The sequence below is a fragment of the Balaenoptera borealis genome (assembly GCF_965194805.1).
Source record: "Balaenoptera borealis genome assembly, chromosome: 2".
Classification (NCBI taxonomy): Eukaryota; Metazoa; Chordata; class Mammalia; order Artiodactyla; family Balaenopteridae; genus Balaenoptera; species Balaenoptera borealis.
In genome coordinates, this window is record NC_138867.1 from 38,097,111 (window position 1) to 38,123,990 (window position 26,880).

The 26,880-nt window shown below is 39.8% G+C and overlaps 1 protein-coding gene across 5 annotated transcripts in view; it reads left to right on the plus strand.

Moving 5' to 3' along the window:
- Positions 1–2,312: 2,312 nt before the first annotated feature.
- Positions 2,313–26,880, plus strand: part of NNT (nicotinamide nucleotide transhydrogenase) — a 96,332-nt gene continuing 71,764 nt past the window's right edge. The window contains exons 1-6 of one of the 5 annotated variants that reach the window (XM_082382209.1): positions 2,328–2,534; positions 13,014–13,148; positions 13,315–13,518; positions 18,120–18,349; positions 20,728–20,945; positions 24,579–24,666. In XM_082382209.1, the coding sequence (XP_082238335.1) occupies positions 13,368–13,518; positions 18,120–18,349; positions 20,728–20,945; positions 24,579–24,666 (687 nt within the window). In that variant the 5' untranslated portion in view covers positions 2,328–2,534; positions 13,014–13,148; positions 13,315–13,367. Of the gene's footprint in view, positions 2,535–2,802; positions 3,256–13,013; positions 13,149–13,314; positions 13,519–18,119; positions 18,350–20,727; positions 20,946–24,578; positions 24,667–26,880 lie in introns of those variants that run through there. The other 4 variants (XM_082382210.1, XM_082382206.1, XM_082382208.1 and 1 more) reach the window with 4 other exon arrangements.

A 26,880-nucleotide genomic window follows, 5' to 3' on the forward strand; every position in this document is an offset into this window, starting at 1 on the left:
TCCCCGGAGTCTAAGCATATTATCTCATTGGAGTTGTTTACTTTGCTAATAATTACTTATAAAAGGGAAGTTTGAAAAAACAAACTGCCGATAACTGTTTAAAGTAATAACCACAATGAAAACACATTAAATTGACCTGTTCTCTGGCCTGGTTTTAACTAGATGCAGGGTTTTGGTAACATGTTATCTTTGGAGTTAGGTTTCTGATCACACATTTTCTCAGGCTTAGCCTACATTTTGATTTTTGGCTATTGGGCACCTCTGTGGTTTGAGGCTTCAAAGCTGACTCTAATGGTGCGTTTCACTCTTCTAAAGATTTAAATCTTTTTTGCTTTGGATAGATTAGGACTCTAAATATTAAATAATATCTTTAAGCATTTGTGGGTACAAAGTCTCCTAAATTTTAGAGGGTTTAAGTTTTGATGTGTATCTTGACTTTAAAATATATTTAAAATTAAAATATCCAATCACAGAACAATCTGTAATGAAAACTTGCATATATGTGAGAAGTACTGTTCTAAGTGGGATTGAAGGCTGAGAAGGCCAAGGAGGAAGGAGCAGATATCAAAATGGACAAAGTCCTCACCACCTAATAGGGGATACAAAATCTTGGCAAAAATTTTATACAAGACAGTGTCTAAGATTCAGAAGCAACTAACTTAAAACAAACTTTTGGAAATATTCCTATTTTCTTTGGTAATTCCTATGACTATATTGTAATGATTATGTAGGAGCTTAAAGCCTAAAACAATCCTCCAAATGACAAATGTTTTCATCTGGAGCAATGCACTCAAATTACGTTGGACAAATGAGCAGAATGAATTTTTAAAATTACCATACACTGGGCTTCCCTGGTGGCGCAGTGGTTAAGAATCCGCCTGCCAATGCAGGGCACATGGGTTTGAGCCCTGGTCCTGGAAGATCCTCCATGCCGCGGAGCAACTGAGCCCGCGAGCCACAACTACTGAAGCCCGCGCGCCTAGGGCCCGTGCTCCGCAACTAGAGAAGCCACTGCAATGAGAAGATAACCCGTGCGCAGCAACAAAGACCCGATGCAGCCAAAAGTAAATAAAATAAAATAAATAAATTTATGAAAAAAAATTACCATATACTTACTATTTAACAGAAAAAGTGAAAATCGATATATCATCTTTGGATTTGCTCTCCAGTCATATAATCACAAATTAAGTCAAATTAAATAAGCCACTGAGCATTTATTTAAGCCAGGGTTTCTCAGTCTTGGCACTGTTGCTGTTTGGGGCCAGATAATTCTTTGTTGTAAGGGGCTATCCGGTGTAATATAGGGTGTTTAGCAGCATCCCTGGCCTCTACCCATTAGATGCCTCCCCTTTCCAGTTGTGATGACCAAAATGTCTCCTGACACTGTGGGATAAAATTGTCCCCAGCTGGGAACCACTGATTTTTAAGCCTTGGGAGAGAAAAGAAGAAAACCCCTGCTCCACCCCCCAACACATGTTTTAAACCTACCTTAGTTTTTTCCCCCGTTTTATTGAGATATAGTTGACACACAGCAATGCATATGTTTACGGCGTACACCATACTGATTTGACTTACATACATAGTGAAAGGAGCTTAGTTTTAATCCTTATCAACTACTCATGCCTTACTGTACTTGCAGTATTTTGAAACTGTTTCTAGGGTTGCACTTATCACCGTTCATTATTATTTTAAAACATGAGGCTGTGTCCTTTCCTGTCTGTGAATTCTTCCAGGACAGGAACAGTGTTTTTACCTCGTCTGGATGCAGTGGAAGTCCTCAAGTTGTATGACCTTTTGTGTTGGTTAAAGACAAGAAATGTTCTCAAAATAAGGGTTTCCCTGTAGTTTATTTCTTTTTAAGGATATGGAATATCTGTTTGCCTCATGCCTTTGAGATTCATAATTTTTAACTCATCTTAGATATCTCAATTAAAGTAAAAATGCAGTGACCATACTGACACTTCGTGATAATTCAGCTTTGGGTAAGCGAACCAATTTATACTCTCTACCTTATTATTCCCACTTTTAATCAGAAGACACCTGTAGACTAAGTAACACAAGTCATTACGTTTCAGCGTCCTTCAGTTGTTTTGCCGAAATCAGCCTAGGCCTGGTCAGGACACTTAACGTCCACCAAGGGCGCTCTCCAGCCCCTGGATATTAATAAGAACAGAAGCACACGACTTTCTGTGGGCGTGCCGTAGGAAGACCAGTCAGCAGATGTGTGTTAATTTTGGAGCCTTGACTTCTTCTCAGAGGAATTTAACTCCACCCCTCCGTCCGGAATGGAAAAACAACGCCCCCATTCCCGCCCTTCACCACCTCCTGGCCTCCTCCCACTTGTCCTTTGGTCTTCTGTTTTAGAAGTTCTGATTTTTCCTAGACAGCTAGAGGAAAGTCAGGTACCAAAAGTGGAGGTCTGTTATGTCATTCGTTCTGGTGGGACACGGGAGAGGCGATCACACTTTGTAACTGGCTCTCCAGGAGAGGACCAATGTAGCCCTGGAAACTTCAGCGCCTGCGTTGGGCTCCAGGTTTGATTGACAAGGACGGGCCGAGGGAAAGTGCGGGGGGGCGGGGGGCGGGGGGCGGGGAGGCCGCAGGTCGAGCCCGGGACAAAGAGGTTTTTGGCTGCCACCAAGGAGAGGGAAGGGCTCCTTGGGGTAACTGACCTTTGTGCGCTAAGGGGCATTTCGTGAGGTCGTTTTCTCATTCGGAGAGAAGGCTGGCGGGCGGGCGGGCTGGTGGAGGCAGCCGGGCGGGAAGAAGGGCCCGGCGAGGAGAGGGCGCTGGGCCGGGGTGGGGACTGTGCCGTCGTCACGTGGCCTCAGCCACCACCGGCTTGGGGCTGTTCTTCCGGGTTGGAGACGCCGCGCCGCGGGGCTGGAGCCCGGGTCTGCCAGCGCGGCGTCCCCTCGCAACCCGCGGCCGCCCCGCCTCCCTGCCAAGGTGAGCGTCAAGGCGGCGGCAGCCCGGGCGCGCTCCTGGGGCGCAGCTGGGGAAGGGGCGCGGGGCTGGTCCAGAAGATCCCGGCGCCCGCGGAGAAGGAGACCTGTCAAGGAGCCGAAGGGGGCGGGGTCGGCAGTGACCCCGGCACGTGGTGGACCCTCGGGAGCCTTGGGCCGGGAAGGAGAACTGTGCCTCGAGGGCCCCCTTTCTTGTCTCGAGCGGGGGCGACGTGGAAGCAAGTGGGGGATGGTGGATTCGAAAACTGCGTCTTCGCTGAGGGCAGGAAACGAGGTGTCAGCTGTGCAGGTGCAGATTTTGGAGCTTTGTGGGGCGGCGGGAGTTGTACGGGGTTGTTTCAGGTTACAGGATGGAAGGAGGGAAGGAGGTCATAGAGGACTCTTGGTACGGGGTGCACCCGGAGAGGTGGCACCTGGACGCCCCGAAATTGTTCTTGAACCCGGAGGGAATTTGGGGTGGGTGACTGGCTGGAGACACAGTTGGTGTCGAAAGTTGTGAGTGTATGTCGGAGGCGGGCTGGTGGTGGTCGGGGCATGCCTCTATTGGGCCGAGAGTGGGGCCGGGGCTGGCAATGCGGGAGAGACAGCGGAGGGGGCAGAGCTGATTCGAACTCCGGAGGCGGAATGACTATTACGCCGCCTCGGCCAATCGGCTTCCGGGGAAGGTTATAAATAGCGGTCCCGGGCAGATGCCAGCAGGGTGGCAGTTTAGTTGCAGAGGGAGGAGCTAAACCCGTGGCTTTGGGCGACGTCACGCTGCCTGCCAGTCTAAGCTTTTGTAGGGTATTGTGTCCTTGGTTGGTTTGTCTCGTTTTAGAAGTGTAACTTGTTTAATAAAGTTGCAGGCGTCCTTTATTTGCCCTCTGGTGCAGGGAAGTCCTTAAGGAATCTGTTCGTAAGGAGTCTTGTAGGACAGGCTCTGTTAGGAACGGTGAGGCTTGTGTGCTTTAATTTAAAATATTTCGCTCTTCTCCAGGGCACCCCTTTTACTTGCAAACTTTGGCTTTTTTTTTTTTTTAATTGAATGGACAGTTTAGGATTGCTTTCTTATCAGCAAGTGTGCCCAGGCTGCTTAGCTTTGCTGATGGAATCACTTTTCCACAAAGCTACGTAGCATTTAATTTTTAAAGGAAATTTCCTGAAGCTCCTTGGAGAATGTGTTCATAGATCCCCAGGCTTCAGGTTACCTATCCCTAGTTATTCATTCACTCAGTCAAACAATACTTGTTGATTTCCTCTATTTTGTGCAAGGCACTGGGCCAGAGGTAATACCAAAGTGAACACTGATAGCAATTAAGATACTGTGTCCTTTTAATCCTCACAATAACCCTATATGATAGGTGCCATTATTATTTTCCCCATTTTAAAGGTGGTGAAATCAGACACAAAGAAGTGACTTGCCAGGGTGACACAGCTAATGCGTTGCAGAGTGGGGCCTTCCAACCAAGAGTTCACCCTCTTAGCCTCAATGCTATCCTCTCTCAGGTGCTTGCCTCCAAGGATTTTAATCTATTAGGGGAGATATTTACCAAAATAACTTACATTAAACGGCTGTATGAATGCCATACTAAAAAAAAAGTTTTTTTTTTCAATTTTGAGTTGTAAAGTTTTTCTCCATTGCTTAAAAGCCATAGAAGACATGGATAATATAACAGCAGAGCTTTAAAGCGAAGATAGGAGAAAATGTGACAATCAAGGTGGAATACAGTTGGCTCTTGAATAAGGGCCCTCTGTATCTGCAGTTGCTCCCCATCCGAGGATTCAGCCAACCATAGACTATGTATATTGTAGTATTGTTAATATTTACTATTGAAAAATAGCCGCCTAGGAGTGGACCCATGCAGTTCAAACCCCCGTTGTTCAAGGGTCAACTGTACTATCTTTGATGTAAACAAGTACTAGGCTGTGATAGCATGGTTCAGATATTCTCTGAATATCTTTCAGGGTCATTTTTATTTGATTTAGGCTTAGTGACATTTTCAAGTAGGCAGGGCTAATTTTCCAGGCTCCAGGCCATGAAATAGGACTTCAGCTTTAAAGCATTGCAAAATCTCATCTAATCATAAAACTTCTAGAGCCTAATGGGGTCCTAGAAAGGAGCTTTCCTGTGCTCGTTTTATAGATGAGCAGACTGCGGTGCTGAGAGATTCAGGTCAAACAGCGAGTGAGTGGCGGCAGGCTTAGACGATACTCGGCCTGTATTCTAGCCAGCTTTGTTCTTTTGCTGATGAGGTCTGGCTAAGCCTGACCAGTGAGAATGGTGGTTGTTGGGGGGCTGGGATGATCCAAGAAGAGAAACTAGGGTAAGTGGGGAAGTTGGGATAGGACTAGGTCCTTGGTAATGGTAGTTCAAAACCTCCCTCAAGACAAGAATTATCTTTTTTTAAAAAAATTTTTAAATTTAATTTAATTTATTTTTTTATACAGCAGGTTCTTATTAGTCATCAATTTTATACACATCAGTGTATACATGTCAATCCCAATCTCCCAGTTCCTCACACCACCACCCCCATCCCCCTGCCACTTACCCTGCTTGGTGTCCATACGTTTGTTCTCTACATATGTGTCTCAATTTCTGCCCTGCAAACCGGTTCATCTGTACCATTTTTCTAGGTTCCACATATATGCGTTACTATACGATATTTGTTTTTCTCTTTCTGACTTACTTCATTCTGTATGACAGACTCTAGATCCATCCACGTCTCAACAAATGACCCAATTTTGTTCCTTTTTATGGCTGAGTAATATTCCATTGTATACATATACCACATCTTCTTTATCCATTCGTCTGTCGATGGGCATTTAGGTTGCTTCCATGACCTGGCTATTGTAAATAGTGCTGCAGTGAACATTGGGGTGCGTGTGTCTTTTCGAATTATGGTTTTCTCTGGGTATATGCACAGTAGCGGGATTGCTGGGTCATATGGTAATTCTATTTTTAGTTTTCTAAGGAACCTCCATACTATTCTCCATAGTGGTTGTATCAATTTACATTCCCACCAACAGTGCAAGAGGGTTCCCTTTTCTCCACACCCACCCTCTCCAGCATTTGTTGTTTGTAGATTTTCTGATGATGCCCATTCTAACTGGTGTGAGGTAATACCTCATTGTAGTTTTGATTTGCATTTCTCTAATGATTAGTGATGTTGAGCAGCTTTTCATGTGCTTCTTGGCCATCTGTATGTCTTCTTTGGAGAAATGTCTATTTAGGTCTTCTGCCCATTTTTGGATTGGGTTGTTTGTTTTTTTAATATTGAGCTGCATGAGTTCCTTATATATTTTGGAGATTAATCCTTTGTCCGTTGATTCGTTTGCAAATATTTTCTCCCATTCTGAGGGTTGTCTTTTCGTCTTGTTTATGGTTTCCTTTGCTGTGCAAAAGCTTTGAAGTTTCATTCGGTCCCATTTGTTTATTTTTGTTTTTATTTCCATTACTCTAGGAGGTGGATCAAAAAAGATCATGCTGTGATTTATGTCAAAGAGTGTTCTTCTTATGTTTTCCTCTAAGAGTTTTATAGTGTCTGCTTTTACATTTAGGTCTCTAATCCATTTTGAGTTTATTTTTGTGTATGGTGTTAGGGAGTGTTCTAATTTCATTCTTTTACATGTAGCTGTCCAGTTTTCCCAGCACCACTTACTGAAGAGGTTTTCTTTTCTCCATTGTATATCCTTGCCTCCTTTGTCATAGATTAGTTGACCATAGGTGCGTGGGTTTATCTCTGGGCTTTCTATCTTGTTCCATTGATCTATGTTTCTGTTTTTGTGCTAGTACCATATTGTCTTCATTACTGTAGCTTTGTAGTATAGTCTGAAGTCAGGGAGTCTGATTCCTCCAGCTCTGTTTTTTTCCCTCAAGACTGCTTTGGCTATTTGTGGTCTTTTGTGTCTCCATACAAATTTTAAGTTTTTTGTTCTAGTTCTGTAAAAAATGCCATTGGTAATTGGATAGGGATTGCATTGAATCTGTAGATTGCTTTGGGTAGTAGAGTCATTATCATAATATTGATTCTTCCAATCCAAGAACATGGTATATCTCTCCATCTGTTGGTATCATCTTTAATTTCTTTCATCAGTGTCTTATAGTTTTCTGCATACAGGTCTTTTGTCTCCTTAGGTAGGTTTATTCCTAGGTATTTTATTCGTTTTGTTGCAATGGTGAATGGGAGTGTTTCCTTAATTTCTCTTTCAGATTTTTCATCATTAGTATATAGGAATGCAAGAGATTTCCGTGCATTAATTTTGTATCCTGCAACTTTACCAAATTCATTGGTTAGCTCTAATAGTTTTCTGGTAGCATCTTTAAGATTCTCTATGTATAGTATCATGTCATCTGCAAACAGTGACAGTTTTACTTCTTCTTTTCCAATTTGTATTTCTTTTATTTCTTTTTCTTCTCTGATTGCTGTGGCTGGGACTTCCAAAACTATGTTGAATAATAGTGGCGAGAGTGGACATCCTTGTCTCGTTTCTGATCTTAGAGGAAATGCTTTCAGTTTTTCACCATTGAGAATGATGTTTGCTGTGGGTTTGTCATATATGGCCTTTATTATGTTGAGGTAGGTTCCCTCTATGCCCACTTTCTGGAGAGTTTTTATCATAAATGCGTGCTGAATTTTGTCTAAAGCTTTTTCTGCATCTATTGAGATGATCATATGGTTTTTACTCTTCAATTTGTCAATATGGTGTATCACATGGATTGATTTGCGTATATTGAAGAATCCTTGCATCCCTGGGATAAATCCCACTTGGCCATGGTGTATGATCCTTTTAATGTGTTGTTGGATTCTGTTTGCTAGCATTTTGTTGAGGATTTTTGCATCTATTTTCATCAGTGATATTGGTCTGTAAATTTCTTTTTTTGTAGTATCTTTGTCTGGTTTTGGTATCAGGGTGATGGTGGCCTTATAGAATGAGTTTGGGAGTGTTCCTTCCTCTGCAATTTTTTGGAAGAGTTTGAGAAGGATGGGTGTTAGCTCTTCTCTAAATGTTTGATAGAATTCACCTGTGAAGCCATCTGGTCCTGGACTTTTGTTTGTTGGAAGATTTTTAATCAGTTTCAATTTCATTACTTGTGATTGGTCTGTTCATATTTTCTATTTCTTCCTGGTTCAGTCTTGGAAGATTATACCTTTCTAAGAAGTTGTCCATTTCTTCCAGGTTGTCCATTTTATTGGCATAGAGTTGCTTGTAGTAGTCTCTTAGGATGCTTTGTATTTCTGCTGTGTCTGTTGTAACTTCTCCTTTTTCCTTTCTAATTTTATTGATTTGAGTCCTCTCCCTCTTTTTCTTGATGTGTCTGGCTAATGGTTTATCAATTTTGTTTATCTTTTCAAAGAACCAGCTTTTAGTTTTATTGATCTTTGCTATTGTTTTCTTTGTTTCTATTTCATTTATTTCTGCTCTGATCTTTATGATTTCTTTCCTTCTGCTAACTTTGGGTTTTGTTTGTTCTTCTTTCTCTAGTTCCTTCAGGTGTAAGGTTAGATTGTTTATTTGAGATTTTTCTTGTTTCTTGAGGTAGGCTTGTATAGCTATAAACTTCCCTTTCAGAACTGCTTTTGCTGCACCCCATAGCTTTTGGATCGTCGTGTTTTCACTGTCATTTGTCTCTAGGTATTTTTTGATTTCCTCTTTGATTTCTTCAGGGATCTCTTGGTTATTTAGTAACGTATTGTTTAACCTCCATGTGTTTGTGTTTTTTACATTTTTTTCCCTGTAATTAATTTCTAATCTCATAGCGTTGTGGTCAGAAAAGGTGCTTGATATGATTTCAGTTTTCTTAAATTTACTGAAGCTTGATTTGTGACCCAAGATGTGATCTATCCTGGAGAATGTTCTGTGCACACTTGAGAAGAAAGTGTAGTCTGCTGTTTTTGGATGGAATGTCCTATAAATATCAATTAAATCTATCTGGTCTATTGTATCATTTAAAGCTTGTGTTTCCTTATTTATTTTCATTTTGGATGATCTGTCCATTGGTGTAAGTGAGGTGTTAAAGTCTCCCACTATTATTGTGTTACTGTCGATTACCTCTTTTATAGCTGTTAGCAGTTGCCTTATGTATTGAGGTGCTCCTGTGTTGGTTGCATGTATATTTATAATTGTTAATCTTCTTCTTGGATTGATCCCTGGATCATTATGTAGAGTCCTTCCTTGTCTCTTGTAACATTCTTTATTTTAAAGTCTATTTTATCTGATATGAGTATTACTACTCCAGCTTTCTTTTGATTTCCATTTGCATGGAATATATTTTTCCATCCCCTCACTTTCAGTCTGAATGTGTCCCTAGGTCTGAAGTGGGTCTCTTGTAGACAGCATATATATGGGTCTTGTTTTTGTATCCATTCAGCAAGCCTGTGTCTTTTGGTTGAAGCATTTAATCCATTCACGTTTAAGGTAATTATCGATATGTATGTTCCTATGACCATTTTCTTAATTGTTTTGGGTTTGTTTTTGTAGGTCCTTTTCTTCTCTTGTGTTTCCCACTTAGAGAAGTTCCTGTAGCGTTTGTTGTAGAGCTGGTTTGGTGGTGCTGAATTCTCTTAGCTTTTGCTTCTCTGTAAAGCCTTTGCTTTCTCCATCGAATCTGAATGAGATCCTTGCTGGGTAGAGTAATCTTGGTTGTAGGTTATTCCCTTTCATCACTTTAAGTATATCATGCCACTCCCTTCTGGCTTGTAGAGTTTCTGCTGAGAAATCAGCTGTTAACCTTATGGGAGTTCCCTTGTATGTTATTTGTCATTTTTCCCTTGCTGCTTTTAATAATTTTTCTTTGTCTTTAATTTTTGCCAGTTTGATTACTATATGTCTTGGCATATTTCTCCTTGGGTTTATCCTGTGTGGGACTCTCTGTGCTTCCTGGACTTGGGTGGCTATTACCTTTCCCATTTAGGGATGTTTTTGGCTATAATCTCTTCAAATATTTTCTCTGGTCCTTTCTCTCTCTCTTCTCCTTCTGGGACCCCTATAATGCGAATTTTATTGCGTTTAATGTTGTCCCAGAGTTCTCTTAGGCTGTCTTCATTTCTTTTCATTCTTTTTTCTTTAGTCTGTTCCGCAGCAGTGAATTCCACCATTCTGTCTTCCAGGTCACTTATCCATTCTTCTCCCTCAGTTATTCTGCTACTGACTCCTTCTAGTATAGTTTTCATTTCAGTTATTGTATTGTTCATCTCTGTTTGTTTGTTCTTTAATTCTTCTAGGTCTTTGTTAAACATTTCTTGCATCTTCTCGATCTTTGCCTCCATTCTTTTTCCGAGGTCCTGGATCATCTTCACTATCGTTATTCTGAATTCTTTTTCTGGAAGGTTGCCTATCTCCACTTCATTTAGTTGTTTTTCTGGGGTTTTATCTTGTTCCTTCATCTGGTCCATAGCCCTCTGCCTTTTCATCTTGTCTGTGTTTCTGTGAATGTGGTTTTTGTTCCACAGGCTGCAGGATTGTAGTTCTTCTTGTTTCTGCTGTCTGCCCTCTGATGGATGAGGCTATCTAAGAGGCTTATGCAAGTTTCCTGATGGGAGGGACTGGTGATGGGTAGAGCTGACTGTTGCTCTGGTAGGCGGAGCTCAGTAAAACTTTAATCTGCCTGACTGCTGATGGGTGGGGCTGGGTTCCCTCCCTGTTGCTTGTTTGGCCTGAGGCAACCCAACACTGGAGCCTACCTGGGCTCTTTTGTGGGGTAATGGCGGACACTGGGAGAGCTCACGCCAAGGAGTACTTCCCAGAACTTCTGCTGCCAGTGTCCTTGTTAGCACGGTGAGCCACAGCCCCCCCCCCCGCCCCCGCCCGGCTCTGCAGGAGACCCTCCAACACTAGCAGGTAGGTCTGGTTCAGTCTCCCCTGGGGTCACTGCTCCTTCCCCTGGGTCCCTATGCCCACACTACTTTGTGTGTGCCCTCCAAGAGTGGAGTCTCTGTTTCCCCCTGTTCTGTCGAAGTCCTGCAATCAAATCCTGCTGGGCTTCAAAGTCTGATTCTCTAGGAATTCCTCCTCCCATTGCCGGACCCTCAGGTTGGGAAGTCTGACGTGGGGCTCAGAACCTTCACTCCAGTGGATGGACTTCTGTGGTATAAGTGTTCTCTAGTCTGTGAGTCACCCACCTAGCAGTTACGGGATTTGATTTTACTGTGATTGCACCCGTCCTACCATCTCATTGTGGCTTCTCCTTTATGTTTGGATGTGGGGTATCTTTTTTGGTGAGTTCCAGTGTCTTCCTGTTGATGATTGTCCAGCAGCTAGTTCTGATTCTGGTGCTCTCGCCAGAGGGAGTGAGAGCGCGTCCTTCTACTCCACCATCTTGGTTCCAAAATCCAAGAATTATATTTTATATATCTTTGTATCTCCCTCAGTTCTTGGCATAGATTCAGTGAATGTTTCCAGTGGGTGGCTGAATTCTGAACTTATTTGCTCTCTGTTCTCAGCCATGAATAACCCTAGAAGTGACCTATGAATGAATGAGGAAGGTATTTATTGACTCAGGAATGCTTTAGGACTGCGATGAAATGACATATATGGAAATGCTGTGAAAATATAAAACCTTCTATTTGAATGCAAAGAATTATTCACATTTTTGATTGCATGCCTGAACACATCTTGCATGCTCCCTCTTCCTTAGCTTTTTTCATAGTATTCTCTCCTTCTCAAATGCCTTTCCCTTCCTTTTCTTAGCCTTGTAGGAGGACATGATCTCCTTTGATGCCTGGATCTTTGGATTTGTGTTACTCTGCTTTCCGTGTTATTACTTGTTGACTTTTCTTATCTCCAAGTCTGTGACCTATTCCAGTTTAATTCTACAGATGCTCCTAACGGCTGTGCCTCTGAGACTCAGCCCTCAGTACATGTTTGTTGAACTAAAGGACATCTTAAGAATAAGCCCTGGGCTTCCCTGGTGGCGCAGTGGTTGAGAGTCTGCCTGCCAGTGCAGGGGACACGGGTTCGGGCCCTGGTCTGGGAAGATCCCACATGCCACGGAGCAACTAGGCCCGTGAGCCACAGCTGCTGAGCCTGCGCGTCTGGAGCCTGTGCTCTGCAACAAGAGAGGCCGCGATAGTGAGAGGCCCGCGCACCGCAATGAAGAGTGGCCCCCGCTTGCCGCAACTGGAGAAAGCCCTCGCACAGAAACGAAACCCAACACAGCCAAAAATAAAATTAATTAATTAAAATACTTATTAAAAAAAAAAAAAAAAAAAGAATAAGCCCTACCTGGATCGAGCACTTCTGTTCCCATTGTTGCTTTCTGGTGTTTGTAGGAAGTTGCTTCAGGGAGTTGTGGCATAGTTATGACATAAAAAATGAGTTAGACCCTTCTTCCTCTGGAAGCTGGAAGTATGTTTATGGAGTCTGCTGGGTTTGGGTGCTGGACCCCAGTGGGGCCCGCATGATGGGGCAGAGCCTAAAGGCATAGTTAGTGGAGTTAGCTGAGATTGATTGATGGAGTTCCAGGTCCTCTATTTCTTCCCATTTTTGAAGGAAAGAGAGCATTGGGAGTCAGGGGGATGGTGGGAGTGCCTTCCATGTACCCCTGGGGATCTGCCACGGAGGGTGGTTGAGGTAGCCACTGAAGCCTCAGAAACAGCAAAGGTCAATGACACTTCACCTAGCTCAGTTAGAGCTGGCAAAAACTGGCCACTTGTGGGAACCACTGAGAGAATTCCTAGTTATGCCCACATCTGCCAGCACAAACCTATGTGATAAGGTTAACCAGGGAATTTTTCTTTCTTTTTTAAAATTGGAGTCATATTCCATGCATGTTTAATTTTCTTGTGATGTACAACTAACAAACATGAATCTCTCATTCACTGAGTCAATCTGGGTTTGGGGGGGTATCTCACAGGATGAATACCCTGCTGCACTGAAAAGTATGCAGGTGTTTTCTGTATAACACGGTGGCTAAACAAGTACTACTGTATTGTACAGTATTTTAGACAATCTAAGGGAAATTATTGGTAATTTTGATTTTATGCAATTTTTGCTGGACAAGCTGACTTAGACAGTGACTTTCATGTAAGATGTGACTGGACTTTATAGCATTTTTTTTTAACTTTCCAGCTACATTAAGGATCAATTAGACTTATGTGACCTAGGCTTGGAATTGAATAGTGAGTTTATAACTACAATTTAAGTGGGAAACGAATTCCAAGTTTTAAATACCTGAATTGGAAACAAACTTTTGAAGCATCTTCTGTAAGTAAAGGACTTGGCAAATAAATTCACTGTAGATGCCCACATTTAACTGTTATTTTCCAACCTCTTTGAATTAGCTGGGTTTTTTTTTTTTTAATGTTTTTGATGTACAAAAGGCAAAGTATGTTTTTCTCAGCACATAAATGTTTTGTTTTCTTTCCTTTAGTGATTTACCTTCAAGGAAATTGGGGATTCAGAAAGTTGGGAGCTCCTGTGAACATGGCGAACCTACTGAAAACAGCGGTGGCTGGCTGTTCCTGCCCTTTCCTTAGCAGTTTGGGGTCCTGTAAGGTTCTACCTAGGAAGAAGGATTTTTTACGAACATTTCATACACATCAGGCGCTGTGGTGTAAAGCCCCTGTAAAACCAGGTAAAGTCTCACTTCATGTCATGGGAGCCAATAGATCTCCTGATGATAGATAAAATAAGGCACACAGTTTTACAGCCCTGTGTTTGCCAGTGATCGTTTTGAGTAAAAAACGAAATGAGTGCTTTCTTATATTTTCCATGTATGGAAGTTCCTGACTGTCAGTGCTAACAGAAAAGAAAATATAACAGAAAAAAAAAAAGTCAAATCAGTTGAGTTGTACCCAGGGAACTATTGCTCATAGTATCTATTTCTCCTAGCAGCTCTTCCTCTTTCCTGGTCGGTGTTGGGGAATTCTACATATATGGCTCAGCTATGCTCAGGAATTAGGAACTAGGTGTATTAATTGATCTGCATTAATGTTTCTTGATTTAGTAAATGGCAACTTCATCTCAGTTGCTCAGGTCAGAAACCTTGGAGTCATTCCAGATCCTCATAATCGGTATAGGTCAGCTCTACCTTTTATCTAGAATCTCTCCTCTTCTCACCATCACCACTGTTATCATCCTGGTCCAAGCCACTATCATCTGTCACCTGGATTATTGCATTAGTCTTCTAAGTGGTCTCTGTGCTTTCTACTTCTGTCCCCGGCAACAGTCTGTTCTGTACGTGACAATGAGAATAATCTTTTTAAAATGAAAGATCATGTCACTCTTCTATTCAAAATTTGCAACTAACTTCCTAGGTCACACAGAGTAAGAGCTGAAGTCTTCTAGTGGCCTACAAGGCCTTCCTTGCTAGGACCTCCACTTGCTTCTGTTCTGGGGTGCAAGCCAGAAGGAGGAGAGTATCAAAGGGGAACCTTCTAAGCTGAGTCAGATCCCTTTAAGCATCTTGCCCAGAGACCCTCCTAGCACTCTGTATACACCTCATTGGCCAGAACTCAGACAGGTGGCAATATGTAGCTCTAAGGGAGACTTGGCCATTTAGTTTTTTATTCTAGATGGCAACATACTCAAATAAAAATAGCATTCTGTTATTTTTAGGGGAGGAACTGCGTGGTTATTTGAGAGAAACCAGAAGTCTTTGCCGTATAGAATAATTCCCTTTTTGTTTGTAGGACTATTTGTGCATTAAGGACGCCTAAACTGATAGGTTTTTTGAGTTCTTATGTCTGCCTTTTGTAGATTTCACAGCTCTTTTCTTGTTCTCTCATGATAAGTCACTACTGGCAGGGTACCTGCCTCTGAGAGCCCTCAGCCTTATCTTCAGATTTTTTTTAAGTGTTCTGAAAAGCCAGATTATCCAGTGTGATAAAATTGTGTATAAAGTAAAAGTCAGTAACTACATTGAGCACATGGGAATTGTCCTTGTGAGTGAAAGCGCGGACTTCAAGATCTCTATATCAACTGTGCATGAGACTTTTTTTGTTTGTTTAATTTCTGGTTCTTGACTGTTTCCTAGATAATTATTTTTTACCTCTAAAAGATGAGGGTCCTATTTATTCCTTAATATAACCACACTTTCATTACCACATTGAAAAGCATGAAAAGTAATTTCAGTCAGTATTCATATTTTCTCAATTTTTTCTTTTCTTTTTTTTTTTTTTAACAGTTGCCTTGTTCAAATGATGATCCAAACAGGGTCTCTTTTGATCTGTATGTTCCTCTCCTCTGTTTTCTTTTTAATTTATTTTTTGAAGAATTTAGTTGTCCTGTAGAATTTCTCACATTCTAGGTTTAGCTTATTGAATTCCCTTGGTATTATTTAACCAGTTTCTCTGTCGCTTGTATTTTCTGTAACATTTAGCTAGAGCTAGAGGCTTGATCAGACTCAGGTTTGCTTTTTTTGGCAAGTGTACTTCATAGGTGATGCTGTGTACTATCTGTTGCAGCACATCAGGAAGATTAATCAGTGAGTTTAGATGCTCTCAGTGTGATCCATCTATTGTGAAGTTCCCATCAGTTTTTCACTCAAAGGCTGTAGCAGTCATTTGATTGATGATCATTAACTAAATCTGTGATTTTATCAGGGGCTTTAAAATGGTGATATTCTATCATTTTATCTTCATTTATTAGCTAGAATTTTTCTATTAAAAAATCTTTCCCTGTATTACAGTCATCCTTTGGTATCCATGGGGAATTGGTTCTAGGACTTCCCGTGGATACCAAAATCTGCGGGTGCTCAAGTCCCTTATATAAAATGGTGTAGTATTTGCACATAACCTACACACATCCTCCTGTACACTTAAATCATCTTTAGGTTACTCATAATGCCTAATACAATCAAGTTTTGCTTTTCAGAACTTTCTGGAATTTTTTTTTTTCTTTTTAATATTTTTGATCTGTGGTTGGTTGAATCCGTGGATACGGAGGGCCAACTGTATTTAGTTACTCTGAGATTGTACTGGAAGGGTGGGTAGATGTTTGATTATTTTCCATTATTTACTAGTTTTGCTAATCTGTTCGTTTTCTTATGTATACATTTTCTACTTCTGCTGTAACAGATGATCACAAACTTACTGGCTTCATATAACACAAATTTATTATTTTACACTTCTGGAGGCCAAAGTCTGAAATGGTTCTCACTTCCACAGGCTCTAGGGGAGAATCTGTTTCCTTGCCTTTTCCAGCTTCTGGGGACTGCCTGCATTCCTTGGCGCATGGCCTCTTCCTCCGCCTTCCAATCCAGCAGGATAGCGTCTTCAAATTATTCTTTGACTCTGATTCTTCTGCTCCCTTCCTCCACATTTAAGGACCCATGTGATTACATCGGGCCCACCCAAATAATCCAGGATATTCTCCCTGTTTCAAGGTCAGCGGATTAACAACCTTAATTCCATCTGCTACCTTAATTCTCCTTTGCCATGTATTGGGTTCTGAGGATTAGGACATGGATATATTTGGGAGACCATGATTCTGCCTACCACACCTTACTTTCTCCAGAGTTGACCAGTGAAGCTTTTAGAAAATATTTATCTTCTGAATATTTTATTTTTTGAATTTTGAAATATTTATTATTATCCTGAACTCATGGATTTTAACATCTTTATAGATGTATTTTACTACATTGCAATTAATTATCCTTTTGATGCTCAAATTGGCTCATATTTGGCCAGCAGAAGCCCTTTGTGGTTGGATCCTAAATCCTTTTGATATGACTTCATTTGTCTTTGGTAGCTTCCTTGGCTTATATGTAGGACCTAGATAATTTGAGGTTGTCAGATAAGTGAACTCCAGATAAGTTTATGTAATTTAATTTTGCACATTAATTCAAGATATTTGCCAGCTTTCAATTATTTTCCTCCCTCTCTTTTAAGTAGAGAGCAAGATTCAGCATATGTTTGCCTTTGGCTTACTATCAATTATTACTGCTTAAACAGTGTGGGATCTAAGACTGTATGTCCAAATGCAGCTATTTTAGGTTGATTTAGTCTCTCTAAGGTCTCAATAAATTACTCTGTAGAGATAATTTGATTTATTTTTTTATTATATGTATTCAGAGTTTAGATTGCTAGAGTGGCTTTTCTAAACTTTAGTAAAACTTATATAGAAGCAGACGCTCTTCATTAAAAAAAAATATCTGTTTGTGTCCATATATTGAGTAAAACAACAGAAGAAACTAGTCTACTTTAGCTAAGTCTGGTCTGAACCATATATAAATAATTTAACTCTTGTGTTATACAGGTTCTTTTGTGTTACAGGCAACACAATCACATCAGGTTATATTTTGTGATGAGGGTTTATTTTTATGGATTCTTGGGAAGTATGGGAGCCCAGGAAACCCTTCATCTACTTCTTGGAAAAGTGGGATGTTATTCTGAATTTCATAGCCATGACTCCTCTGCATGTCCACTAATGATGTTTCTACCACTGTGGCTGCTGACCTCCCTTTGATTATCTCATGGCTGTGTTTATGAATAGCTGCTGCACCATTCTACTCTCTTTGTCCTTTTTGGTGGGTCTTGCATCCAAACTCCCTCTGAGAGAACCTGATTGGGTTGGATAGTCATTGGCCAACATGGAGTGTCCTCGGGCAGAGTTCCTGTATAAGTCATCTCATGGGCTGCTGGTTTTCCTTAGGTCTGGCCTGTAGACTGTTATCTCTGATCCAGCTGCCGACCCCTGGTCTAATCAGTTGTGGCCAAGGATGGAAGGTCTTAAGATACAACACTTGGAAATCTATGAAGAATTGCCTGTGGCCAAATTGCCAAGAAAAGGACTTTGGGTGTGGCAGGCCATCAAAGTGTCTAGTGTAGGATTGTTTTTCAAAATAGTTAATTACTTCTGTCTTCCTTAAAGGTAAAGACCAGGAGACTATAAACCTGAGAGGGTTAGTTAGATGCGTGGGGTTAGCCTGTTGAGTGGCCTTTCAACGTACTTTTCCCTAAGAATAAACTAAGCTAGTTACAGACCTTGAAGAGAGCCATTTGGTTAAATAAAATATTTAGGATTTTCAGGAGAGTAGGTATAAAAATTTCCAGTCATCTTATCAAACAAAGTCAAAAAATTATGAGTATGAATCAGGAACATCATTCTGAACAGCAACCTGTATGTGCAGCATATTTTGAACAGACTGCCCATTTCTGTTTTCTGAACCGTATTATTAAAACACTGACTTTTGGTGTTGTTATTTACCAAATTTTTTTTTTCTCTTTGTTGTAGGAATTCCATATAAGCAACTGACTATTGGGGTCCCCAAAGAGATTTTCCAAAATGAGAAGCGAGTGGCATTGTCTCCTGCTGGCGTTCAGGCCTTGGTCAAGCAGGGTTTTAATACTGTTGTGGAATCGGGTGCTGGCGAAGCTTCCAAGTTCTCAGATGATCACTACAGAGCAGCAGGTGCCCAGATCCAAGGGGTGAAGGAAGTGCTGGCTTCTGATTTGGTGGTCAAAGTAATTATTCCTTTCCCCCTTCCATTTATGGCATGCTGACTTTTCTAAATCTTCTAGTAGAAAGATTAAATTACCTCTTCTATGCTTATAGTTTTTCATACTTTTAAATGATGCTTTTTTTCTCAAAGAAATGGTTGCATGTTGTGAATATTCTTCATATTCCAGTAGAACTTTTATCAGGCAATGTGACCTATATTTAACCATGAGAAAAGAAGAAGTGATCTTCCTTTTTACATTTGCTATGTGAAAATTCCCTTCTTATTGCCTAGGGAAAATTTGCGGTACATGGTTCCTATGTGTCCACAGTACCCTCAGGTGAGTGTTTAACTGCTTCTAGAATGGAAAGGAGGCATGGAACTCCTCCTGGGACCGAATGTAGAATGATCTACAGGTATGTTCCTGATACCTTGAAGGAACAGTGATTTAACGACTTAGGTACTATTTCTAGAGAGGGAAGACTATTCTGGAAAAAGCAATGTTGGGCTTAGAGCAGCCTTACCTGCTTTAATAAAAGGTCCTAAGGTAATGTGTAATAGAGGTCTATATGCTAAAGAGCTTTACAAATAAAATCTTAAGTAAAAAATCATGTAGAGAAAAGAAGAGAGACTGTATCTGAACATTAACTTAAATCCTAAGCCTTCTGTAACCAAGGCAAGTAAGGAAGTATGGACTAAATAAGCATGATTATCTGGTTAAAATAAGCTTCTTACTTTTTCAGGATAGACCCGCTTTTTTTCTACATTAATTTCTAAAGGGGAATCAATAACATAGTTTTTTTTAACATACAGTCCACTGAATAACTTGATAGGGTCTTAAATAGTGTTTTTTTTGCAGAGACACAAAACTTTTCTTCTATAGAAAATTAATAACAATATGATATGGAGATAAATAGTAATTCAGTTTAAGTTTTTAAGTGTTTAGGTATAGTAATACTTGGTAATGTAACTTGGTATAATAAAAGAGCTTAGAGAAAATAGAAAAATGAGTATAATCCATTCTAATGTATGTTCTAGTGGCCAAAACCTTTTGAGATGTCCCACAAAAAAGGATTAGTAGGGTGCACATAAGTTTTAGAAATGCTCTGTGTTCCTTTTAGGGATTCACAACGTGTATGAGCATGTTAAATGCACTGAGAAATCCTACAATATAAAAACTTAAGTAACCTTATACTTGTACTAATAAACTACTTGATCTTAGGGTCTCTTTTTTGAGTCAAGTCTGTTAATATCCTGAGGAGCTAGTGACCCGAAAAGCACCTTCAGGGAAACATTCTAGTGGCTTAACTCACTCAGATGTCAACAGTCTCAGCTGAGCATTTGATAGGGGCCAGGAGAATTAATTCAAAGTTGTCCTCTAATTTTTATTAAATCTATATTATAGATTCTCACTGAGGAAAAATAGACCTTGTCAGAGAGTCTTAATTAAAGTCCAGAACCTAAAATCACATGCAGCACCAGATCAACAACTGAAATGGGAATAGCAGATAAAGGTGTCTCATAGGTAAATTGAGATGAAATGCTGTGAAATGACAGTATTGACCCAGTGTTTGTGTTTCTATTTCCTTTTAAAACATAAGTCTCAGAGCTGTTTTTTTTTTTCTGTGCTTACTAGCCTAAAAGCACTACTGCTGCAAATTGGGAGCTAATGAAATGATATACTTTAAGATTGATTTTAAACAGGGATGTGAAACACATTTTAAAACACCTTTTTAAATGGAATTTTAAAAAATTTGGCTTGAAAAAGTGGACGTTTGAAACTTTCAAGCATGTGCAGTGTGTGTTCATTGACTGATACTTAACAGAATATATTGTAGCTTTTTGCTTAAACCCAATTCAGTAAGGCTACTAGTTTGAGTTGTGTTCATCTATAAATATTCTTGTGGAATTTTAAGGTGACATAAATTGATACATATTACCATGGATAGTTTAGTTTATGTTGTTCTTAACTTCTCACCACTCCAAATGTTTGTGCTTGCCAAAATTAATAATAATTGAATCTTTGAACACACAACAAAAACTTCCTGCCTGTTTATTCTAATGTGTCTTAATTTTACCAGAGTAATAGATTTTGGGAGAACAGGTTTGTTGTAGAACCTACATATTTTTTTACTGCTCTACCTGTCATTATCAAACCTGTCCCAACCCTATCTCCAGGTATGTGTGCTCCTTACTCAGACCAGGTCATAGGTTCAGTGAGACGATAGGTGGCATAGATCTTTGTGTGCTTTATTTTGTTTAGGAATTGAGTCAGAAATTTATTGCTGAGAGATTACTTCTGGAGTGTTATTTCAATCATGGCATATTATTTTAATTGTTTTGTTTACTTAAAAATATTATAAAGGCATTTACATTTTTAATTGGTGATGACTTTTTTCTTAGGTGCGAGCCCCTATGCTTAACCCAACGTTAGGTGTTCATGAAGCTGACCTTTTAAAAACATCGGGAACACTGATTAGTTTTATTTACCCAACCCAAAATCCAGACTTGCTAAATAAGCTTTCCAAAAGGAAAACTACAGTTCTGGCGATGGACCAGGTTCCAAGAGTCACAATTGCTCAGGGATACGATGCGCTAAGCTCCATGGCCAACATTGCTGGGTAGGTTGATTCTTTTCCATTCCCGCTGAACAAAAGCACAATGGTGCTATAGAAATACTCTCACTGTAGCTCTTCTCTCTTACAATGATTTTACTTGTAATGATTGTTGGAGATTGCAGCCTTCTGAGAGTGCACTTAAATTATTTTTAAGACTTGTATTGTTTCACAGTCATCAGTGGGAAATGACTCTTCACTTTGCATGCTATTGTACACTACTTTTTAATCTTCATGGGGAGAAGGGAAGTAGTATTTCCTTCCACCAAAGGAAATGACTTTTTTTTTAATGAAATGCAATATCTTAATATCTGTTTTCATGAAAAACTGTATGGTAAGTAAACCACAGTGTTAGTAATTTCTAATTATCCAAAAACCTTAATAAACTCATATTTTACTGAAGTCGATAGCAAGGGTAGTGATAACAATTTAGAACAAATGATTTAAAATTCACATAGATCTAGTACTGTTTTTCAGACTGTTAGTCATAAAGGATGAGAAAGGGAAAGGGTGCAATGTAGAAAGTCTTATTTTTAGTTTACTAATTATAAGGCTTCTGAGTCTATGCTAAGAAAGTACTTCTGACTTCTGAATACATAATGTCCCAAATTTTGTTCTTTGGAATTTATCTGTTCTTTAACAGGGATACACTGTATTTCATGTGTGTGTGTGTATATATGTGTATATTTATGTATATATTAGGTTGAAATTACTGTTTTTTTCCTCAGTTTTATTACAGTATGACTGACATAGAACATTGTGTAAGTTTAAGGTGTAAACAATGATTTGCTATATATATTATATATAGTGAAATTATTACCACAATAAGTTTAGTTAACATAAATTGCTGTTGTCATAGGGTCAAAAATGGTTGGATATTAGCAGTTTCATATGGTTCAATCTAATATATACATATTGGTAGATTTACCATTTTAATTAGGTTTTACGTAGGTAAATTCATAAAATATTTAATGAATAGGGAAAATGCGTGCACTTGAGGAAGTTTCATCTGGTGTCAAAACCCATATTGATAACTGAGGGCTAACTATGGCCAAGATGGCAATAAACTTCATTCGCCCACCAGCACTAATGCATTCCCCATTGATTGCCTGGACCACTGTGTATAAAAGAATTCCAAGGCCCAATCAGCTCAGAGGAATGTGGCTGTGACTGAGTAACCATGCCTGCCACGGGGCAGGGATAGGAATAGCTATGTGAGTACAGTGTATTGCTGACTCTGCCTGGAGAGTGGGAAAAATCTGGAAGTCAGATGATGCTTATGAAATCAGCTCATCTAAGAAACCTGTTGAATTAGATTTTAAGCATGAAAACTATTAGTAGTGACAAATTGCTAATATGAATGAGGCACCGACAAATGAAAATGTTTAAAAAATAAAACGGTGCATGAAAAAAGACTAACCTGAATAGACTCTTAAAGCTAACACACGAACTGAAAGTTTTCTTAGGTTTCATATCTTAGATGTAGCATATCAAATGTGCCACAGATTCTACTTTGGGTTTCACCTTGTTCACATTTGATATAAATGAGATGCAGTAAACAAAAATGACAAGTTAACAACACATTTTGTTGTCCTTATGTAATATGGCAAGTGGTTGGTTTGAAGATATTTCTTGTGATGTGAATTAATACTAAGGGACAAAATAAACTTTTGTCATATTTATTTAGTTTTGGAAGAGTTATGCAATGTGGGACTTAAAATTTTATATAGGAAATGTACAACGTAAAGTTTTAAGGGCACTGTTGATTTTTGTCATGTGAAATGCACATGTGTGAAAGGTTATCCCAACCAGTAGCTCTAGATCAGTGGTTTTCAGCTGCAGAATCTTTTGAGCAAATGAAATATGAAGCAATATAAACAAATCCAATAAGAACAGAGTGGTCTTCATTGAATTGAGGGATGAAAGGATGTCTAGAAACATTCTCTCTCCGTTCTCCATCCCAACCACAGTGGCCCCAGAGTTGGCTGAAATTTGAACTTTTGGGGATCCAGGGACACAGCTTAAAGAATCACTGTCTTACGTCCTGAGCTGATATATGCAAAAGGCATAGTTTGAGATGAATCATCTAGTATACTTACCCATACAATGTGTGATAAGTCATTACCTAACTCACACACACAGCTGTATTACCGTGAAGACGTGCTCCTTCTGGTTCACTGATGTTCATTCTGAGCCTTTTTGCTTTCATCAAAAAAAAGGCCCACTTTTATCACCTTTTCCCACTATCAACGTTTTCTTGTACATTTTCTGTGTAATCAGTCTCGTTTTTGTTTTTTTCCAGTATAACAACTGAATCTTTTAAAACGTTAATTCCAAAATTAATTCCTTATAGTGACCTTTGAATCTTTATCACGTTTGCCCTTTGAAAATTTCTATCACTTGGATTCAGAACTAACAAATAATGTAATCATTAAAATACTTTTCTGCTCTAATATGATTTAACTTAAAGTAATAGTGGTAACTGTTCCATGCTTTTGCATTAATTATTATATCAAGTATTATTTTACAAAAATATGACCAGGGAAAGGTTTTTTTTGTCAACTAGCAGGTGGATCTTATCATTATAATATTTGCATTATGATATTAATCTGTGTATCATAATGTTAAGGTAGAGTGTGTGTTACTGAGAGTGTGCAAAAGTGCCTTTTAAGTATACTATGAGAATGAAACTAATGTAATAGGAAATGAAATTAGTGTAATAAAAACATCCTGTTAAAGAAAAGGTGGTATAAATTACTAGTTTTTGACACATAGAGCGTTTCTTTAGCTAAAAACATATTTACCAAGCACTTATTGTAACAGGTTTTATGATAAGGGCTTTACCTGCATTATCTCATTTAGTCCTCACAACACTAAGAGACTCTTTGTTCCCATTTTAGAGATGAGAAAACCAAGGATTAGAGAACTAAAGAAATTTGCCCAAGGTCACAAAGCTAGTTAGTGATAGAACTTGGACTTGAACTGAGGTCACTCTGTCTCAAAATCCCATGGTTTCAACCATTAGGGAAGTGTTTTTTGTTGTGAGGTTGGAATTTTGAATTTTATTATGTACAAGCATATAGCCAATCTACTTTTTTTAATTTAAAAGATTTTTTTCCTCTATTATGTAAAGACTACACAGTCAACAAGGAAAATTTGGACAATAAAGTAAAACAGAAAGTTTGAAGTATCTGTAGTCCCAGCTGCCAAAGAAAAACATCGTTAGCATTTTCTTGTCTTCCCTTCATTTCTTTTTTGTATCCCAACCGAGCTTCTGTAGTGCTCATTACGAAGAGGTCAGAGAGCGTCATGGGTAAGAGTGTGCCTCTGTAGGCAGCATGCCAGGGTCAGACGTCTGGCTCTGCCATTTACTAGCTGAGGGACCTCAGTCAAGTCTCTTCACCTCTGTGTGTCTGTTTCCTCACCTATAAAATGAAGATAATAGTTATACTTATCCATAGGATTGTTGTGAAGATTAGGAGTAAGCATATATACAGCACTTAGAACTGTTTTTGACAGATAGTAGTCACTATAAAAATGTTAGCTATTATTCTTATTCTTTAATAATTTCTCCTACATAAACTTAAGTTCTTTAATTTTATAGAATTATTTATCCATTTATTTTTCTATTTTCTTAAGTTACAAGGCTGTTGTACTAGCGGCAAATCATTTTGGACGTTTTTTTACTGGTCAGATCACAGCTGCTGGAAAAGTTCCTCCAGCTAAGGTAGGTAAAACTAATATTTCTTCATACTATGAATTAGACAAGAGTATTATAGTTTTTAAATAGTTATTTAAGAATGTTTTGTTTGCAAATGATGACGTCCGTATCATATACAAATATATGGCAGAGCCTCAAAGCTACTTCAGGTTACTTGAAAACAATGAATTTTGACATTTCTGGAAGTTCAATGTTTTTTCACTTTCTAACTTGAATTCTTTTTTTTTTTTTTAAATTAATTAATTAATTAATTTATTTTTGGCTGTGTTGGGTCTTCGTTTCTGTGCAAGGGCTTTCTCCAGTTGCGGCAAGCAGGGGCCACTCTTCATCGCGGTGCGCGGGCCTCTCACTGTCGCGGACTCTCTTGTTGGGAGCACAGGCTCCAGACGCGCAGGCTCAGTAGTTGTGACTCACGGGCCTAGTTGCTCCGCGGCATGTGGGATCTTCCCGGACCAGGGCTTGAACCCGTGTTCCCTGCATTGGCAGGCAGATTCTCAACCAGTGCGCCACCAGGGAAGCCCTCTAACTTGAATTCTTTTTTTTTTTTTTTTTAAATTTATTTATTTATTTTTAGCTGTGTTGGGTCTTCGTTTCTGTGCGAGGGCTTTCTCTAGTTCCGGCGAGCGGGGGCACTCTTCATCGCGGTGCGCGGGCCTCTCACTATCGAGGCCTCTCTTTGTTGCGGAGCACAGGTTCCAGACGCGCAGGCTCAGTAGTTGTGGCTCACGGGCCCAGTTGCTCTGCGGCATGTGGGATCTTCCCAGACCAGGGCTCGAACCCGTGTCCACTGCATTGGCAGGCAGATTCTCAACCACTGCGCCACCAGGGAAGCCCTAACTTGAATTCTTAAAGCGATTTTGGATGACTTGTTTATTAGTAATTGTTTAAAAAGCCTCGTGATACATTCAGCAAATTCTCAACTTCCCAATGATTGTGACACATTGGCTCAGGAAAGACTTGGTTTTCTCACTTTTTGCCAGATTTTGGGTCAAGAGGACAGGAAATAGTAGGTGGTATAATCAGGGTGTTTGGCAGGGGGAAAGGGTGCAGTTTCTTTAATCTATATTGAGAGCAGAGAAGAGCAGTTGATGAGAGGTGGTGGTGGCTAGGTGAAAGAATAGATTATGCTGTGACCCTTCGAGGCCACGGACCCTAAATAATAGTGTAAGCCTTTTAGCAAAGTATAGGAAACAGGACCTTAAACGTTGTCATCTATCTGCAGAGTATACTCTGTAGGGTGCAGGTTTACTTGGTGCTTCCTGCTCTTAATTACTTTGTTATATCAACCCAGAGCTCTCACACAAAATAAATCTCCTAGGAAAAATGAAAAAAAGACAATAGCAGCTTTGAGAAATCTATTTATACATGGCTTTAAAAACAGACCAGGTGAAGACAGTGGCACGTGGTTCAAGTGGAGGCCAGAATACTTAACAAGAGAGTATGAGCAAGCAACACAGAGGTGTGATACGTAAAGTGATTACATCTGACTTCTTTCTCAGGCTCATAAGAAAAGGTCTGGCCCTCATGGTGGCCAGAAGTTGGCTGCTGTTCTTAAACTGGCTGAATGCTTTGATGCACAAATCCACTACTCAGTTTTGGTTAGAATCTGTCTGGAAGGTGAGAGGAAAGCTGTTAGTATAAGGGATTAAAAAGTGAAACAGAAGACAAGAGGTGTAAAGGAAGGAGAATCAGTCAGCTTTTAAAAGGTGGAAAAGTGACTCTCTTTACTGAAAATTTAAATTGCAGCTTAAGGGATTTTAGTTACATGTCAGAAACACTTTCCTGATATTGAAGAATTGGACAATAGATGGACTTATCAAGGTAGATTGCTTAGGGACTTCCCTGGCGGTCCAGTGGTTAAGACTCCGTGCTTCCACTGCAGGGGGCGTGGGTTCGATCCCTGGTCAGGGAACTAAGATCCTCCATGCTGTGCAGCACGGCCAAAAAAAAAAAAAAAAAGGTAGCTTGCATAATATTTTATTTGGGTTTCCTTTAAACATGGTGTGTTCTTACATGTCTAGAATGAGCTAAAATCAATCGGTTGATGGCTTTTGACGTGCCAGGCACTGTTCTAGTAGCTGGGGATATGGCATGAACAAGGCAAAAAAATCCCTGCCACAGAAATTTACACATAGTAGGGACCACAGTGAGGAGATAAATAAACCATCAGACACATATGGGAGATCATTTTAGACATAAAAGAAAAGAACAGCATGATAC